The sequence below is a fragment of the Mytilus galloprovincialis genome, chromosome 7, assembly GCF_965363235.1.
Source record: "Mytilus galloprovincialis chromosome 7, xbMytGall1.hap1.1, whole genome shotgun sequence".
In the NCBI taxonomy this organism is placed as follows: domain Eukaryota; kingdom Metazoa; phylum Mollusca; class Bivalvia; order Mytilida; family Mytilidae; genus Mytilus; species Mytilus galloprovincialis.
The window spans coordinates 66,228,650-66,247,618 of record NC_134844.1 but is presented as its reverse complement, the minus strand read 5'-3'; the positions used below and the strand labels follow the sequence as shown (position 1 = coordinate 66,247,618).

Sequence of the window (18,969 nt, the reverse complement as noted above, 5' to 3'; positions counted from 1 at the left end):
TTTCTTTGTTCTTATAGAATTTTAAATTGTCTGCCCTTTGCAGATGTCTTTACTGATCATTTGTAAGTGTAATATAATGGACAATGAAAATCCCATTTGTCTGTTATCTTCAGAACATTGGTCATTTACAAGCCCCCAAGGAGCAATTTTTGAAGGCCTTGCATAAATACTTAAGATCTTTGTGCAATCAGTTTCTTTGTTGATTTAATGAGATGAAACATTGAACTCTAATTAAAAATTATGAGCTTACCTGGGAAAAATCATTAAAGCCATATTTTTACATCCCAAAACTTAAGAATTTTTGTGGGATTGTAAAAAAAAATCACTTATTATTATTAAAAGAATTGTTAATAGAATATTGAATAAATGGCTTTTGAACAACCATTTTCATGATTTTATATAAGAACCATGATAATTTTAATCGCAAGTTTGTAATAAAAATGACAAAAAAAAACATATGACAGTGTTATGTTTTGAAGATCCCGTGTCTGACATGCAGACGATGTAGCTAACCCCTCAGAATTTTTCTCAACAACTATTCTAGTGATACGTATTTTTGACATTAAATAATAATGACTGAACAGGCAAGTTTAATTCAATTAGTTCTTACGTCTTTGAAAGGGACTTTGACTATGTCCTTTGTCAATTGTAGTGATGTTGTTGTTCCAACAATAGAAAATGAAAAACACGCCACAATGTACGCTTTTGCATTTGAAACCAACGAAATGTGGTTGACAAGAAAACATGTGACACTACCATAGTAAATAGACACGTGAGGTTTCGGTTTCAAATTTGGTACATGTATCATCCTAGTCCAAATAATTATGATATCTTGAAAGGCTATTATATTTTTTTCTTTGACGCCAGACGTCAAAGCAAAAGTTTAAGGGAGCGTAGCTATAATCCGACACCCCGAAATTCCGACAGTTCAGTAGTCCGACAGTCCGTTAATCCAACAATCCGATGGTCTGACACGAAGCCGTGCTGCTGCAAAGGATGATTGTCTCCTGATGAGCTTATTAGCATACTGCTGAAACGCGAGCAGTGTTTAAAATTTAAAAAGTGGAATGCATCGTAATGGGATATAAATTAAATCCCATCTTGTTTGAACAATTAATATAAGATTCATTATATCATCATGTCGATGTTGATAACGAGAATGTCTGTTTACATACATTTTGTACATGCGCAAGCGCATGCATGTAACCAGGAGCATTTATATATTGTTAGATATACTGTTCCAAGATTTAATGTACAGTCAGGGGTACTACTTGTACAAGTGTATTTTATTTACTTGAAGAAGTAAAAAAAATATACACATATAAGTAAATTTGTAGGATACTTATACACAAGTGAATTTTATTTACTTATATAGGTAAAAAAAATATTGGCCTAGTTATGTCCCTTAGACATTCAGAATTTTTTACTTGTATAAGTAAAAAAATCATCCTTTCTTCTTTTCTTGAATTCTTAAGATTTCTTTGCTCTAATAGAATTTTAAATTGTGTACCCTTTACAGATGTATTTACTAATCAGTTTGTGTAATTTCATGGACAATGAAAATCCCATTTATCTGTTATCTTCATAACACTGCTCATTTACAAGCCCCAAAGGGGCAATTTTTGATTGCCTTGCGCAAATATACAAGATCTTTGCTCAATCAGTTTCTTTGATGAATTAATGAGATGAAACATTGAACTTTAATGAAAAAATTTGAGCAAACCTGGGAAAAATCATTAAAGGCATGATTTTACATCTCAAACTTGAGTATTTTTTTGGGATTGTAAGAAAAATTTACTTATACAAGTAAATTTTTTAGAAAATTAAGGGGAGATTATTCAAACATTATTTATTTACTTATATGTGTATATTTGTTTTTACTTCTTCAAGTAAATAAAATACACTTGTACAAGTAGTACCCCTGACTGATGTATAATCTGGTTGAATACGATATGTCACATGTATTAGATGTATGCTTTTATATCTGAGGGGTTTGCCCCGAAGATATGAAACGACTACTTCTGATTGAATAACATAGCAAATTCAATCTTTTCTCTTGTTTTCTAAAAAGAGCAATTAGTTTTAATAAAATTTGTAAGGGTTCCGCGGAACCCAGTGTCTCGCCTATTTTTGCTGTAAATTGCAGACTCAACAACAATGAGGGAAAAAATCAATAAAAATATTCCTCTTGTTACATGTACTATTTTATGATTGCAAGAAAATCTAAGTCCATTTAAAAGTAAATTACAGAAAAAACTGAGTAATCTTTTTACAAACTTTACTTCTGGATACAATATTATGATCATAAATAAGCTTCTGTCCAAGTTTGGTACAAACCCAGGATAGTTTAAGAAAGTTATTAAAATTTTTAAAACTTTAACCACAGAGTGAATGTAATGGTTCCCTGGAGAAAAACTAAGTCCATTTAAAAGTAAAATATGGAAAAAATGGATTTATTTATTTACAAAATTTACTTCTGGATACTATCTTATGATCATAAACAAGCTTCTGTCCAAATTTGGTACAAACCCAGGATAGTTTAAGAAAGTTCTAAAAACTTTAACCACAGAGTGAATGTAATGTTTCTCCGCAGAAAAAACTAAGTCCATTTATAAGTAAAATATGGAAAAAATGGAATTTTATTTTTACAAAATTTACTTTTGGATACTACCTTATGATCATAAACAAGCTTCTGTCAAAGTTTGGTAGAAATCCAGTATAGTTTAAGAAAGTTATTAAAATTTCAAAAACTTTAACCACAGAGTGAATATTTGTTGACGCCGCCGACGACGCCGACGACGACGGAATGTAGGATCGCTTAGTCTCGCTTTTTCGACTAAAGTCGAAGGCTCGACAAAAATAGAAATAGTCTCTTTATCTCAAATTTAAGTCAAGATTAAGTAACACTTTCAGAAGGGTTTCATAGTTAATGATTTGGAACGAAATCTTAACTTAAATTGCGTCTATTTACAATACCTTATCATTGATCATTGCTCTAGCTTGTATGGCAATATAAACCGCTGTACTATCTAGTCCTTTTTGGTTTACTGATTGCCAAAACCTGAACTCTTTGCTGATAAAGGATAACACTTACATGTAAATTATTATACGGCCGTGAGCATCCCTAGTCATAGAATCATCACAACATGACACCAATTATGTGAAAAAGATTGGAACGAAAATGGGCAATGACATGAAGACAGTACTTATATTTATACACACAGCAGACAAAGCAGATAGTGGTTAAGACCTATGGCTGCCGTGCTGGAGTTTTAAAAATGACAACACGAAATAAGAAAGGCACTTTATTAAGAAACAATGATTTTTTTTATAGCAATACAAATACAATAACCAAAACATGATTTAGATTTATTGAAAACAAAAACCGTTGCAAGAATGCCTCTTTATTTTGAAACAATGGAAAAAATATATAGTCATTGCAGGGATGGGGTAATTAAAATTGTAATGGTAATTAAGTGTAATGCATTACAATATTCCATGTAATTGAATGTAATGTGTAATTGAGCATTTTTTTAATTACATGTAATGGTAATTTAATTAATTACATTGAAAAAAGCTGGTAATGCTCGATTACTTTTGAATTACATTTCAATTACATGTACTTTTATGGTGTTACAGTTAATTATATATAAGGATTTGTGTTTAATAGTATAAATTGTAAAATTATATATATTCTTCAAATATTAATATCAATGGTTTTTTTAATATATGAAGTCTGTTATTTATTCTGAAGTTTTTATATCATTTATTTGACCTACATATTTGTTTTGAATAGTCTTATAATTTAAAAAAATGTGATAATCATGAATAAGGGTTGTTCAGTTTTTAAGAAAGATCTTCAACTAAATAGATTGACAAGTAATAAATACCTTGTTAAACAAAAACAATAAAATGTGTCACTGTGAAACATCTTTCTGAGACAGTTCATTTAGAATTTAAAATCACTGCATACAATCATTTTGTCAAATTAGAATACACCAAAGGATTATAGAAATAAAAATTAACTGCTGTAAAAACAAACAGCAGTTAATCAGATTAAAATGTCCAGAGGCAATGGCACTATTACAAATATTTTATCTAATTAGCAAAATATTGCTAATATTTAGACATTATATATACATTGTTTGTACTAAAAATATTTTCAATATTGTGACAAGCACACTTTTTAATATTTTTAAAGTAAAATAAAAAAGTATTTTAAATTCATTTATAATTTCTTAATTCATATTATGTTTAATTCAAATGAGTTCATTTCTGAGATGTCAAAATACCCCTTGATGTATTTGCAAGTTAATAGGAACAAATTCCCTCTCCTATCAATATAATGATCTTCTAATTATAAAACTTCCATGTCCTGATCAAGCAATATATCTTGCACAACATTAGCTTCTGTCGAACTACTATTTACAATTGCTGTTTTCAGACCAGAAGATTCAGACTAATTGACAAAACATTAAAATAACTATATTAAATGATTATCAAATGTAACGCTTAAACTAGGCTTACATGAAATTTTACACATGCATTATATAAACATGTAAAATATTGTTAAAAAATATCATGAATAAATGTAATGTGTAATTTAATTAATTACTTGAGTAAAGTAATTGTAATTTAATTAATTACATTTTAAAAACTGTGTAATGTGTAATTAGTGTAATTGATCATTTTTGCAAAGTAATGTGTAATTTAATTAATTACATTCCAATGTAATTGACCCCAAGTCTGAGTCATTGCAAGTCTCGAACTAAACCATCAACACAACAAAATGTTTTTAGAATGTCAATTTATTTTGAAATAATGAAAAAAAATCGAGTTTTGGTTAGTATATATACATGTTATATATCAATTGGGCAGTAATAGTAAATATTTTTATCAAATGTTTTCATAATAAACAAAAGCAAACGTATAGGGTGCAAACAGACTTTTGGTAAGAACGTGTAGGGTGTGAAAGTGAAAGGGGGCGAACTTGAATGGGAGCGAACATGTTTTGGGGTGAATGGACCTGGATTCCGTTCATTTCCAGTTGGTATGAAATTATTGCGGTCCTGTACAAGACGTCATACTGACTGATTTGTTAATTTTCTGTGTGAAAAAATATACCAATTTACAAACGTTCCATGTCTATATAGGCATACTTTTTAGAGACAAGCGACCAGTCGTCAGACTATTGGGCTGTCGGATTAAAAAATGATTAAAGGACTGTCAGACTATCGGACTGTCAGATTATGGGACTGTCTGATTATAGGTCTGACCCCAAAATTGAAAATAGCCTTCCAAGACATCATAATTATTTGGACTAGTATCATCCATGAATTCTCACTTAAATGGGGCTGTAAATAATTATGTGTCTACTGCTAATAAAAAATAAAACTAGGTGTGTCAAAGCGACACCAATGGCCCAGTCCCAAAAAGTTGAAAAATCTGCAATTTGAATAGCACATGTGGACACAAACATGATGGTAGTCTCACATATCAAAATTCAGCTCAAAATCTGGAGGCATATAGAAAAAAAGTCTGTATAAGGCCAATTAAAATTAATTGATAGATTTTCATCCCCGCCCGCCCCTCTGAAATCGCCCCTCCCCAATTTTTTTTATTTTATAAAATTTACGATTTCCGCATTTTGTTCATTCCCGTTACGGGTAACCGTTAAAATTTTGATTCATTCAATGCTTCCTGTTTCAAATTTCGGTTTTGTACCTCGAGTAAATTTAACCAAAATGATTTAAGTCGACCTTTCCGCTGCTCTATGATGGCAACATCATCTTCCGAGAGTAAAGATTGATAACGAGAATGACATGAAATATTCGTGTTACGAGACAAAACGCTGTTTCCAAGACTGCAAATTGCGGTATGTCACAAATTCCTGTGATTAGAAAACTGCGGACGTTTTTATTTATGCAATGACTTTGTCTCATGAAATTTAAACTGTAAATGATAACCAAAGCACAAGATTCGTGAAAACCATTGATACAGAAAACATGACTGAATTATAGATATTGAAACACAAGCACGAACTTGTCAGATTTATGACCGTTTATTGAATTTAAAAAGTTGACTAACATACGCATTTTATTTATGCAAGCCCTTTGATTTTACCCATGGCTGTCTTTTTATGTTGACAAACAGCAAATGTCCCAATACACCCAAAAAGACTCATTAAACAACAACTTTTTTTTTATTATTAAGTTCATGTTTTACATGATTATATTTTCATCTTGCATATAAAGTACCAACCCTATTATTTTCAACACTCTCTGAGTTTTCATTTTATTCTGTTTTCATAATAATTGTGTTGCATACCAATGCATTTGCTTCATTTTATGGTAATACAAAGCATTGTTTAGAAACCCAAATACATTTTGTGTAGGTAGTCTAACTGATGAGAGTATTTCTCACACGTTTTTGTTGTTAAGTTTTTAAAGCCGCAATTAGATATATTTATTTAAGAATTTGAAATATTATGTAAGATTCCTCATACTTGTGTATACATGATACAAGCTTATTATTACACTTGCATATACGAAGAACTCGTCACAAAAGGGTTTCATATGAAATAAAATTAAAAAAATAAAATCCTCCCACCCGCCCCATTATTTTCAAAAATTTGGATGAAAATCTACTAATTAATTTTAGTTGGCCTAACCAGTCAGGGGACTTACTTAAATAAGTGATTTTCTAAATCACTGATTCAAGTAACATTATTTCCATAAAGGTTGGAAGGTTGGAGTTGTCTTTCTTTAATAATCACCTATTTAAGTAGTACAAATTAATCACTAGAAGAAGTGATTTAATTTTATTGTAGCTTTAAATATAGAATACTAATGATCCAGGGATTAATTATGTTTCTAAACTTATCAGAACTAACATCTGTGTTGTCTAGGATGACCAGGTCATTTCAGGTGATGACCTTGTACTGAATCTAGGATAATGACATCAATTTCCTTCCCAAAAATCACTTCTTTAAGTATCATTCTTTTAATAACCCCCACTAATTTCAACACCCCCCGAACAGTGATATTTTTATCGCGAACAGTAGAATTTTATTACATAATCTGAAAGATGAAACCTTGAACTTCACAGGAAAAATACTCCCATTGCTGGGAAAAATCTTTTAAGAAAGTATCAGTGCATTATGTAAAGCCATTATTATAGCATTTTTTCAACTAAAATAGAATTTTCAGCTAAATTTTAGCATCAAAGGCATAAACCTTGCTACTTAAAAGAAGCAAAAAGTTCTTTTTTTTTTAATTTTACTAATTAAAAGATATTATTTAAACCTATGTGTTCAAAATTTTGAAAAAACTAAAAAAATCCAATTTGTGACAAAACCTCGAATTTGCTACTCAAATAAGTGATTTAAAAATCACTTATTTCAGTAAGTCCCCTGACTGCTAACTGTGATTTTCAACAATTTTTCAAAGTCCAAAGCCCGTAATTTCGACAAAAATTAGCGGAGCAGAACAAATCTTAAACTTGATCTGTAACTCATCATGGTTAACTCACATACATGTATCAAAAACCAGCCCAATATCTGAAGACATTTAGCAGTCTTCACGACAAATTTTCAAATCTACAGGCCCGGAGCTCAATTTTTGAAAATTTTTAGTTAGATTCTGTTGGCCTGTAGATATGATTTTTACAGGCCCGAGAGCAATTTTACTAGCCTGGACCGCCGCTCAACGCGAAGACTGCATTTAGAAAAAAAATCCATATAACTGTGATTTTCAACAATTTATCATAGTCCAAAGCCTGTAATTTCGACAAAAACTAGCGGAGCAGAACAAAACTTAAACTTGATCTGTAACACATCATGGTTAACTCACATACCAAAAATCAGCCCAATATCTAAAAGCGTTTAGAAAAAAACTCTGTATAATGGTTTGTTGCGGAATGACAGAATGACAGAATTTCGGAATTTCGGACAAGGGTAAAACTATATAGCACCGACAACTTAGTTGCGGGGCCATAAAAAAGTGGCAATAAAAATTGTCAACATAATCAGCTAATGACAATGAATGATTTAGACAAATACCATTCATTGAATTTGCTCAACAGAATTATCTCCCTTAGTAATTTACCCACACAAATTTTATAATTTCATATTTATCAGTTATCAATGAGAGGTAACGTGCATCGTAAAGTAGTTGTACCATAGTGTTTGTAATTTTTAACAAGTTCTTTTTATTTTTTTGTATTTCTAGTATCAGAAATAGTAACTTAGTACCTGAGCAAAGATGCAAGCTCTTTCAAGGAGAGCGCCATTTTGTTTTGTAACGTGAGATTACGTTATTTCATATCGACAAAAATAATCCTAAGTTATTACAATATGGAAATTTTGTACATATTTGTTTAAATCGTTTCAATAAATCATATTTGATTGTTTCCACTACATAAAAGACAGGTCCACGTATCAAATTAGCTTAATATTGATCGATCACGTGATCTTCTAACGTGATTTCGTTTTGTTTACTTTTCTCGTTGGCATCTCTGCTGTCAGAAATGGAAAAGGTTGCAAGCACAAAAGTTGGGCATACACACCAGTCTGCTACAGGACTGTCTTCTGTCAGACTTATTGTTACTGTTGTCGTCATAGTAGCATGTTTTACGGCACTGTATCCTAAGTTTTTCCATCCTATTGTAATGAGAATGTTAGGAGTGCCTACACAAAAACAAAAGACTGAGCCAAGTGAGTCTTTAATAAAAGATGTGAAAACAAGCATTTTACATCATACATGCCAACCTTTCTTACATGCAATCAATAAATCAGAAAATGCACCCTTCAACTCATTTCTGGTACCCAAGGGCCATAAGGGGTCTCATACATCTTCTCTCTATTTCATATATCCTGGTGTCATATGTTTTCGTATGTCATATGTTTTCGTATCAACCATATTTCGTCGGTTTCGACTGCATATGCGTACATTGTGGCATGTTTTTCGGTTTCTATATTTAGAACAACAACACCTCTACAACATGTACAACTTCATGAACTTGAAGAATTTAAAACATATTCAACGTCGCTTTTTAAAGACGTTAGAACAAATTTATTAAAACTGTTCTGCAAATAGATACAAGAAGATGTGGTATGAGCATGATGAGTGCCAATTCCACAATGGGACAAGTCACAATTTGTTAAAGTAAACCATTAAAGGTCAAAGTAGTCTTCAACACGGATACAACACATTTACACTTAATTATCAATATACATGATATAACATGTACATGTTTAATATGAGGCAGGCATTACCTGTGAATGGGGACGAAATCTGTATTATTTTTTTTTAATTCAAACATGTTGATAAAAAAAACGGAAATACTATAACGTTTCCGATATTGGTTCTGTTGTTAGGAATTTAGTTGTGACGTTATTCAAGTTATGACGTCATATTCAATGTAAACAAAGAAACGCTGTTATCCAGGAAACGTTTTCATATCAAACAATTATTAAAAATGATTGGGTGTTGAATTCCTTCCTATATCATGTTGATATGTTGATATATACATTTGTATACATTTTATTCAAAGTCTCATGCAAACGATGCAAACAAGACCGGAAACGGAAGTAGATCTGAAAAAAAAGTTAACGATTTTGAGTTCATTAGTAGAATGAAAAATTCGGGAAATTTTCCCTATTTTTTTTTTTTTTTTTTTTTATTGATTTTTCTACTGTAATTGGGGACTTCGTCCCCATATAATGACGAACACATAACCATGATAACCATACCTGATCATGCTGATGATGATTATTCAAAACAAAAAAATGTATAAAGAAATGACTTTTTTGTAATTTTGTTTTGCATTTCATTACATTTTTTTCTGTTTATTTTCAGCTCATCCACCCAATAGACCCTCTCCTCATGGCCATGGAAACATGCATGGATCACCAGATCCACACCATGATGATATCAAAAGACACATGCGTGTAAGTGTTTTAAATGGTTTTGACATGAATAAAATTTACAATATTTATAACTGCAGTGTACGTACAATGAACTAGCATGGCTATATTCAACCTAAACATGAATGAAATATTTGCCACCAGACATTCAACAACCAACAATTAATCGCAGTGGAATGAAAATAACAAGTTAAATGACTTTTATTACATAAATTTGTATTAGTTCAACTTATACATGTCATAAGGAATGGCTTGGTATCATATTTGAACACAGCATATGTCTTCATAACATTAAACTATATTTACACAACACAATCACATGATATATACATGATATACTAACAATAGATTTACAACAGAAGTCATAGTTTAAACCTTTATAATAAAAAAATGTGCAAACTTTCTTTTATACTGACAACCAAAAGTGTGAATGTGAATACAAAAAAGCTTTTAAAAAATCATCATGTAAACCGTAAACCCCACATAATTTATAATTGTAATTCCTCAAAATTAAACATGACCTTTTTTTAATGGAAAGCTGAGGAAAATCGTATCACACTTTATACAGTAAAAGAATCTATTGTAAAAAAAAATAATGAAAGAGAGACGTAAGATTATCTGGAAAGAGCTTCTTCACTCAGTCAAGCTTTGTAAACGTACAGATTTTACGTATCCATTTATGGTCCATGTTTTACCATTGTCACGTCAACATCCCGTTTGAGAAAAATGTGATTTTAAAAACGAAAGTAAAGTTCTAGACAATGTCAATGTCATTTTGCACAAATAAAGAGTCTTAGGCAGATATGAGCACGCTGATATGCACACTTTGAATGATGCACTGCCAATTTAACAGTTTACATCCGAACATCAAATTCATATCAAAGTAAAGTTTTTAATCTAATGTCAATCATTGGAATGGCCATCTGATTACCATCTGATTACCATAATTGCCTTTTGTGACTAAGTCTTAAGGGATTAAAATCGGGATCAGATTTAAAATGTCCGGCTGGCTCAAATATTTTTTGGAAGCCCTGGTAAGATACCAAAGGGTGAATCGATCAGAACTCATCGTGCTCATAGCTCATAGAAATATGGACAAAATCATGGCACAAAAAGAAAAACAATGAATAAAAGAAACAAGTCTGCTAAACACTATATCTGCATAAAAAAACATATGTCTTAGTAATGAGATCCCCACTAAAAGCAAGTAGTGATGTCAGATGCACCAAGAGGGTGATCTGATATTGGAGTTAGTTATTTTTGTTGATATTTTTTTCTAATAAATTTTAAAAGCGAGATGAGCATAATGAGTTTGATATCTATAACAATTTAACACCATTTTGTTGTCGAGCCTGCAACTTTTGTTGCAGAAAGCTCAACATAGGGATAGTGATCCGGCGGCTAAGGCGGCGGCGGCTACGGCGGCGGCGGCGGTGTTAGCTCACTTCTTAAAAGCTTTATATTTCAGAAGGTGGAAGACCTGGATGCTTCATACTTTGTATATAGATGCTTCATGTTACGAAGTTTCCGTCAGTCACATGTCCAATGTCCTTGACCTCATTTTCATGGTTCAGTGACCACTTGAAAAAAAAGTTCAAATTTTTTGTAATGTTGAATTCTCTCTTATTATAAGTAATAGGATAACTATATTTGGTATGTGCGTACCTTGCAAGGTCCTCATGTCTGTCAGACAGTTTTCACTTGACCTCGACCTCATTTCATGGATCAGTGATCAAGGTTAAGTTTTGGTGGTCAAGTCCATATCTCAGATACTATATGCAATAGGGCTAGTATATTCGGTGTATGGAAGGACTGTAAGGTGTACATGTCCAACTGGCAGGTGTCATCTGACCTTGACCTCATTTTCATGGTTCAGTGGTTATAGTTAAATTTTTGTGTTTTGGTCTGTTTTTCTCATACTATATGCAATAGGTCTACTATATTTGTTGTATGGAATGATGGTAAGGTGTACATGTCTAGCAGGCAGATGTCATGTGACCTTGACCTCATTTTCATGGTTCAGTGGTCAAAGTTAAGTTTTTGAGTTTTGGTCTTTTTATCTAATACTGTATGCCATAGGTCAACTATATTTGGTGTATGGAAATATTAAATGATCTTTATGTCAGTCGCGCAGGTTTTATTTGACAGTGACCTCATTTTCACGGTTCATTGCACAGTGTTAAGTTTTTGTGTTTTGGTCTATTTTTCTTAAACTATAAGTAATGGGTCAACTATATATGTTGTATAGAAGCATTGTTAGCTGTACATGTCTGCCTGCCATGGTTCATCTGACCTTGACCTCATTTTCAAGGTTCATTGGTCTTTGTTTAGTTATCTTGGTTAATGTTAAGTTTATGAGACAGTTGTAATAAAACTAAGCTTTATACTTAGGACTATCAACATAATATCAATGATTAGTATAGAAGGCGAGACATTTCAACGTGTGCACTCTTGTTTTATTTATGATTACAGCCAGGACCACATCCTGGAATGCGAGCAGCGGCTGAAATGAACAAACAGAATAAACAAGGCTCCTCCGGTAGGGGAGGCATGATGGGAATGCTACTTCCTGTTTATGCCTTTGGTATAATTGGATATCTTATCTATACTCTTGTGAAGGTATGTAAAAAAAAACATGTGTGCTTACTCATTGTTACTGTACCAATACTGACCCTAATTACTTTTTCTTTAAAATTGGAAATGGAAAACAATGCAAAAAGTTTAGTTTTTATTATTCTCTAACTCAAGTTTGCCTCAACCAAATGTTATGAAACCTATGCACAATGCTTATTACCACAAAACACCAAACAAGTTTGAATATTGGCGCTGTCACTTTGACCGTTCTAGAGTTATATCCCTTTATAAATGGAAAAATTGCAATATTTTTAGTTTCTGTTCTTTTACTTGAGTTTGCCTCAACCAAATGTTATAAATCTTATGCACAATGATTATTACCACAAGACACAGATCATGTTTGCATTTGGGTGGTGTTGTTTTATCATTCTTGAGTTTGTTCCTGTATTCATGAATGAAGAAAATGCTGATTTTTTTGTTTTTATTCTCAAACTTAAGTTTACCTAAATCAAATGTTGTAAAACTTATATAGAATGCTTATTTCCACTAAAATCTGATCAATTTTCTCTTGAGAAATGTGCTATTATTACATTAACGGTAATTGTAATTGTTAGCATAATTCTCTATTTATTCTTTTCTAAATATCTGCAGCCACTATCCTTAACTTTGATGAATATTTTCCAGGTGTTTGGTAAGAAAGATCAAGGAGAAAATGGCATGGGATATGGTAAACGTGGTATGTCCTATGGCCAACAACAGAGTAGTGACAAGAGACCAGTAGAACCTCAGCGAGAGGAGGTGGAGGAGCAGGAAAATAAACTGAAAGGATTAGAAGACTTACTGGACAGAGCTTCAAATGTTGATAATAACATATGTAAGTTTGTTTATGAAATATATATATGTCTTGGGTAAATGTGTGTATAATACACAACAAAGTAGAACTCAATGTTCTCCTCAAGGTCTTTGAGCATCATAGTAATGCGATGCTATATTTCTTGAATGATGCTAGGTTAAATGATTTTCTCACAAGTGAAAAAAAAACTGAAAATTTCATGGAAAAAAACTAAAGACTTATAAACACAAAGTCACAAACCTCATGAAAAACTAGGGATGATCATGTTAACTATCGTTACGCCTTGAATATGTGACAAACAAAGATACTAGTGATTTCATGGTCCATCAACATTCATAGTTCTTTGAACACACACAAGTTTATACTGTCATGACTGTAGATTAATTTCTTTTTGTGGACTGGGTATTTATTGTTTTGGGAGATACATGACTTCATTGGTTTACCAAATTCTGTATATAATCCCTAAGAAAATGTGTTTTAAAGTTGTGGTTTACCTTTATACCTCATCCATGAAAATTTTTATCAAACAAATTGTTATGAATCTACTACATTTGCTGTAAACTCAAAATTAATATATCACAATACAACACTATTAATTAAAAAATAGCTTCGCCAATCTATATTGATTTTGGATATTATTTTCATTTTTTTTTTAACTATACATGTATCTTTTTTTATGTTTAGCAACTGAAGAAATGAGAGAATTACAAAAAAGACTTGAAGAAACAGAAAAACAAATGTCTAAGATTTTGAATGCCATGCAGCATGTATCTACCAAAGTTGAGACTGTGGCTACTGATGATGTTAAAGCTCAAGAACAGGTATTTTGACCAATCATCTTTCAGCTCTTTTAAATATAAGGGAGACAACCCTATAAATTAATAAATTGTCCATTTGATTGATTGATTGATTGGTGTTTTATAGCCACTTTCAACAATATTTTGGTATTTTGTGGCGGTCAGTTTATATTGGTTGAGGGAACCACAGAGAACCAGGACATTCAGAAGGAAAACTGACACTGAAGATTGGAGTAAAAAGCACTGGCCAAGTGCAGGATTCAAACTCACCTCAGTTTTGACTGGCTTTGGCCTGGGTGGCTGAGTGGTCTAAGTGGTTACTACTGTCACCACAAGCCAGTCAGCTACGAGGTTGTGAATTGGAACCCTGCTCCTGCAGGTGCACTTGACTACAATTTTAATTGACTGTCAGTTGTCCTATAGCAGTTCTGTGGTTTTCTGCGGGCACTCCAGCTTCCTCCGCCATCTGGCTGCCATGAAATAGCCCAAAAAGTTGCGCTAAAGCACCTAAAATCAAATCAATCAGTAGTGTCTGGCTAGTGATACAGTATTTTTACTCCTTAAACAACTCAGCCACCCACTGTCATTTGTAAAACCAAAGATGCAAATACATGGGAAGTCTGATAAAAAAAAACAGCTGTTCATATTCATGAATATTTGAAAAACAACCCTGTGTGATAGTACTGTTTGATACTTTCTAATGTTACTGAAAGTAAATTCTAACTGTATGCATTAAAATAAATCATTATCCTGGTTGCAGTGAAATAGCAGCAAGATAAAAACAGATTTTAAACATGTGCAATGTATATTGTAAAATTTTTCATTTTCACTTCATACAAGATCACACAAACAATAGATGTATTCAATTAGGTTACCTGTAATGAAAATCGAACTTGTAGATCTAAATAGATGCATTTTATTCTTTATTTACACAAGTTGTTAAATAACCAAATTAAAATTCTAGTATAAAAGAGGTTCAACTAGTGTAATAACTATAGTGAGATAATAAATTAAAGCTTGCACATATTTTTTAACTATTGTGTTTGTCACTAAGTTCACTAGTTTTCAGAACTTTCAGTTCTTTGATTAGGTATTTTATGAAAATTGATATACTATGTTTACAGGCAAAAGCCAATGGTAACAGTTCAAGTGATTCTAGTCCTGATATCAGTAGTTATGAAGTGGTTGATAAGAATAAAGAAAAGAACTCTTCTAAAGTGGAGACAGTAAAAGCATCTGAAACCAAAGAGGACACACAGACAGAAAAAATGGAGGATAAGGACAAGAAAGAGGAAGTAATGTCAGAAGACAGTGAGGAAGTTAAGGATACTGAAGAAGTTATTAAAGATAAACATGAAGAAGAGGAATCAGGTGTCCGTCAGAGGAAGGGTCAAACAGGGTCAACCGAATAATTATCTCTTCTTATGCAGGCTCATTTATTGTCTCCTTTTACATGTTTTATATTTGGGTTATGACATTCATACTTTTTTTATAAGTAAGTGTTAGTCAAACTGCTATATAACCAATGATTTTTTTCTGACAAAACGGTTGGGTCAAATTTTATGAAATTTTTATATTTTTGCCAAAGGGTCAATGTAAACATTTTGTAAAAATTTTTATGAAAATTAAAGTAGCTAAATTAATATTAGTCAAGATGTTGGGTAGCACCTTAACCCATTTCATTTTTTACATAAGTTTAAATCAGAAATGGTTGTTAATTGATGCAATATTGATTTATTTATTATTATTTTAGATTTGCACTAACACTGATTGAAAATGAAAACAAAAACAAACCATTCCATATTTATAACATACATATTATGTGACTCAAGCCCAAACATATATGAAATGAAGAATTTAGCTACCTTTCTTCTACTTTTTCCTGTGTCCCTTAAATTCTTTTTAAGAAAAAATGTTGTATGAAAAGTCTTGACTAGCTCTTCAATTTGTAATTGAAAATGGCAAATTACTGTACATGTCATATAATATACCTAAACATTGTTGTACCTTCATATCTGTTGTATTTGTTTTTAGTTTGATACTGCTGACCAAATTCAAAGTTATTTTTTGTATTTCATGATTTGAGTTTTATCTCATGGAAATAAGCATATATATGGATGGTATTTTGAATAATTCCGTAATTGGTACATTTAGCATATATTTTTGGTAATTTATATTGGGAATAAAATGATAAATGTTTTAATATACACTAACTGAATAAGATGGGTATAATTTAAAAATGTAAATTTGTATTTTGAACACATCATATATATTCTTCCATTGTTTGTTTTCCTTGACAAACTCTTGTTTTCTATGTTTACAAATAATAAGCTTTAGTATGTTCATAGAATTTGTATTCATTCTGTCATTAAGTTTGACCTTGTTGACTGTTACCATGAACAAACTTGTACTAGGATATTGTGATAAATGTGGTTTTTGATATAACTGATAGCTTTATTTTTTTTTTACATTAGGCCAAAAAATAGTATGTGTGGTTGCAGTTACAGGTAAAAAAAAATAGGGTAGGTTGGTAGGAATTCTTTTTAATTTGATGTTTTTCCTTGAGTCTATGGATGATGGAAGTTTTTAATGACATAGACTGGCTATATAAAGCCCTCACACCTTGAGTGTATGGGAGCAACATTCTTACTTTAACAGTGCTTAATAAAAAAATGTAAAAAAACAAAAATTTGATGAGACTAGAAAATAGGGTAAGTAGGGTAACTGGAACCACAGATATATTTTATTTGGCCTTATAAAGTATATATATATATGTGGGTGTTGTGATATTAATTTATTAAGAAATCCATGAATCTCTGTTTATATTTACTTTTTTATATTTCATTATGGTTCTTTTTTATCCTATGTATTATATGTACATGTTTAGTATGTATTTATTTCAGCACAGCACAGTGCCTATTGTGTATTTATATTCTCATGATTTATATCAGATATATGCCACTTCTTTAAAAAAAAAAGGGGGGGGAGGGTCCGAATAATATGTTCTAATTCAAATGCTGTGATTGTTTATAAAAGGGGGTTTCAACTGTGTAACCCATAAACTCCTAAACCCCCTCCCTTGGTCTGCCACTTAAATAACATACACTTATACTAATCATTTATATTCCTGTGCAATTTCATGACATTAGATAATTTATGAGAATTTAGCATTCTGATTGGCAGACATCAAACCATGATTCATGACTGCACTTTTCTATGACAATAGTACAACAGTGCATATGGATTCTAAAACAAAATAGTGAATTTACAAATTATGCTAATATGGTTAGTAGACTGTCACTCTTTATATGAGGGATTACCCTTAAATGAGGATTTTTTTTTAATCCTCTTTTGCATTTTAAGCAAAAAACTTAAATAATAGAGAGAATTTAAACAAAACAATTGTTCAGCTATACAACAACATCAAAATAGATTTTTTTGTCAAGAATTCTATTGTCAACAATGTTGGAGAGTCTCTTTGTTGAATATGCACATAGACCAAGGTTGAGATACACATGCTCTTTAGATCATTGTTATATATTTTTGTCTCATTTAACTTTAATCATCATATCTGGTACAATGTACTACTGATTTTATTGATAAAAGTAGAAACTTGCCTTAAATGTATCTATTTTATTGCATTGTAATTCTCTGGATGAATCCTGTTTTCAGAGAAAAATTAGGCATGGGTATCTGAGATCACCAGAATAATGTCTTCAAGTTTTCTTTAGTACAGCGACACCTATGCAATTGTGTGGTTTTAATTTTACAACTTTGATCATAAACATTTTTTTGTTGAATTTCTGACAATCATGCAATACCCATTTCTATTTCTATTTTTTTTTTTACATTTTTCATTTTGTCTATAAATGTTTTTATAGTTTACAAAATGTTCAGTTGTGGAATACAGTAATTTATAATTGTATACTGTTCTGTATGTGTTCAGTTTTGTTTACATCTAATTAATACTCTCATTTACATCAACTTTTAAAAATCAAGTGAATATTTGTCGATTGATATTATTAATTTTGATGAAAAGTTGGAAAAGTGTTTTTCATTTTATAATATGAAATATGTGGATCAAAATTTAAAACTTTGTTTATAGTTATTCATTTCCTTTACCTAGATGCTTTAAGGATGTACTTAGGTGAGGTTTTGGAATTTGTGTCAAATGTTCGGACTCCTTGGTGTTTTTCCATACAATACAATGTAAAATATTTTGCCCCATAACACCCATTTATTTTTTCATATAAGACTTAATAGCTCATGAAAGGTCATTTACCAAAATTTTAGATGATTCTTGATTTTCTTTCTTTTGTTTTGAGACCCAAATAATACCAATGCAAATATAAGGTAAAAGTCCGAGTCAGCCTTTTCCCACCATATTTTAAATCTCAAATATCTCGAAAAGGAGCTCCATGACCAATTAATATTTTTAGCTTATCTTTATCCTTAATTGATGCTCTACCAGCTTATAGTATCAATTTTAATTTTTTAATTTCTTAATTTTTACCCTACCTCACCTAAGTACATCTTTAATACGATCAAAGGGGAACTTTAATGATAAGTTCATCCGGGTATCTGAAAGATATAAAGCTGATAACTTTGAATTGTTGGATAACACTCAGTTTTGTTGATTATTTTTAAGATGGTATATGTTTGTTTTCTCCATCAAGGAAAATAAAAAATAACTTCTGAATTTCTATAATTACAATATTTTGTATCATATAAAACATTGTAATATATAAATTACTGAAAGCCCACATGACCCTTGAATACTTTAATTTCTTCCTCTTAAAGGTAGTTTATACTGCAAATTT

At 31.2% G+C, this 18,969-nt stretch overlaps 2 protein-coding genes across 3 annotated transcripts in view; one reads left to right on the top strand and one right to left on the bottom strand.

The window, feature by feature from the left end:
- Positions 1 to 18,969, bottom strand: part of LOC143083496 (CCR4-NOT transcription complex subunit 11-like) — a 34,524-nt gene that overhangs the window by 11,581 nt on the left and 3,974 nt on the right. The window contains exon 1 of one of the 2 annotated variants that reach the window (XM_076259754.1): positions 8,252 to 8,408. The exons of the other annotated variant lie outside the window; for it this stretch is intronic. Within the exon in view, the coding sequence (XP_076115869.1) occupies positions 8,252 to 8,289 (38 nt within the window). The 5' untranslated portion in view covers positions 8,290 to 8,408. Of the gene's footprint in view, positions 1 to 8,251; positions 8,409 to 18,969 lie in introns of those variants that run through there. 2 annotated transcript variants of the gene reach the window in all.
- On the top strand, positions 8,480 to 15,708 carry LOC143083497 (uncharacterized). Its single transcript, XM_076259756.1, has 6 exons — positions 8,480 to 8,713; positions 9,858 to 9,949; positions 12,398 to 12,544; positions 13,184 to 13,373; positions 14,037 to 14,173; positions 15,274 to 15,708. The coding sequence occupies exons 1-6, from the start codon at positions 8,527 to 8,529 to the stop codon at positions 15,559 to 15,561; spliced, it is 1,041 nt and encodes a 346-aa protein (XP_076115871.1). The 5' UTR covers positions 8,480 to 8,526; the 3' UTR covers positions 15,562 to 15,708.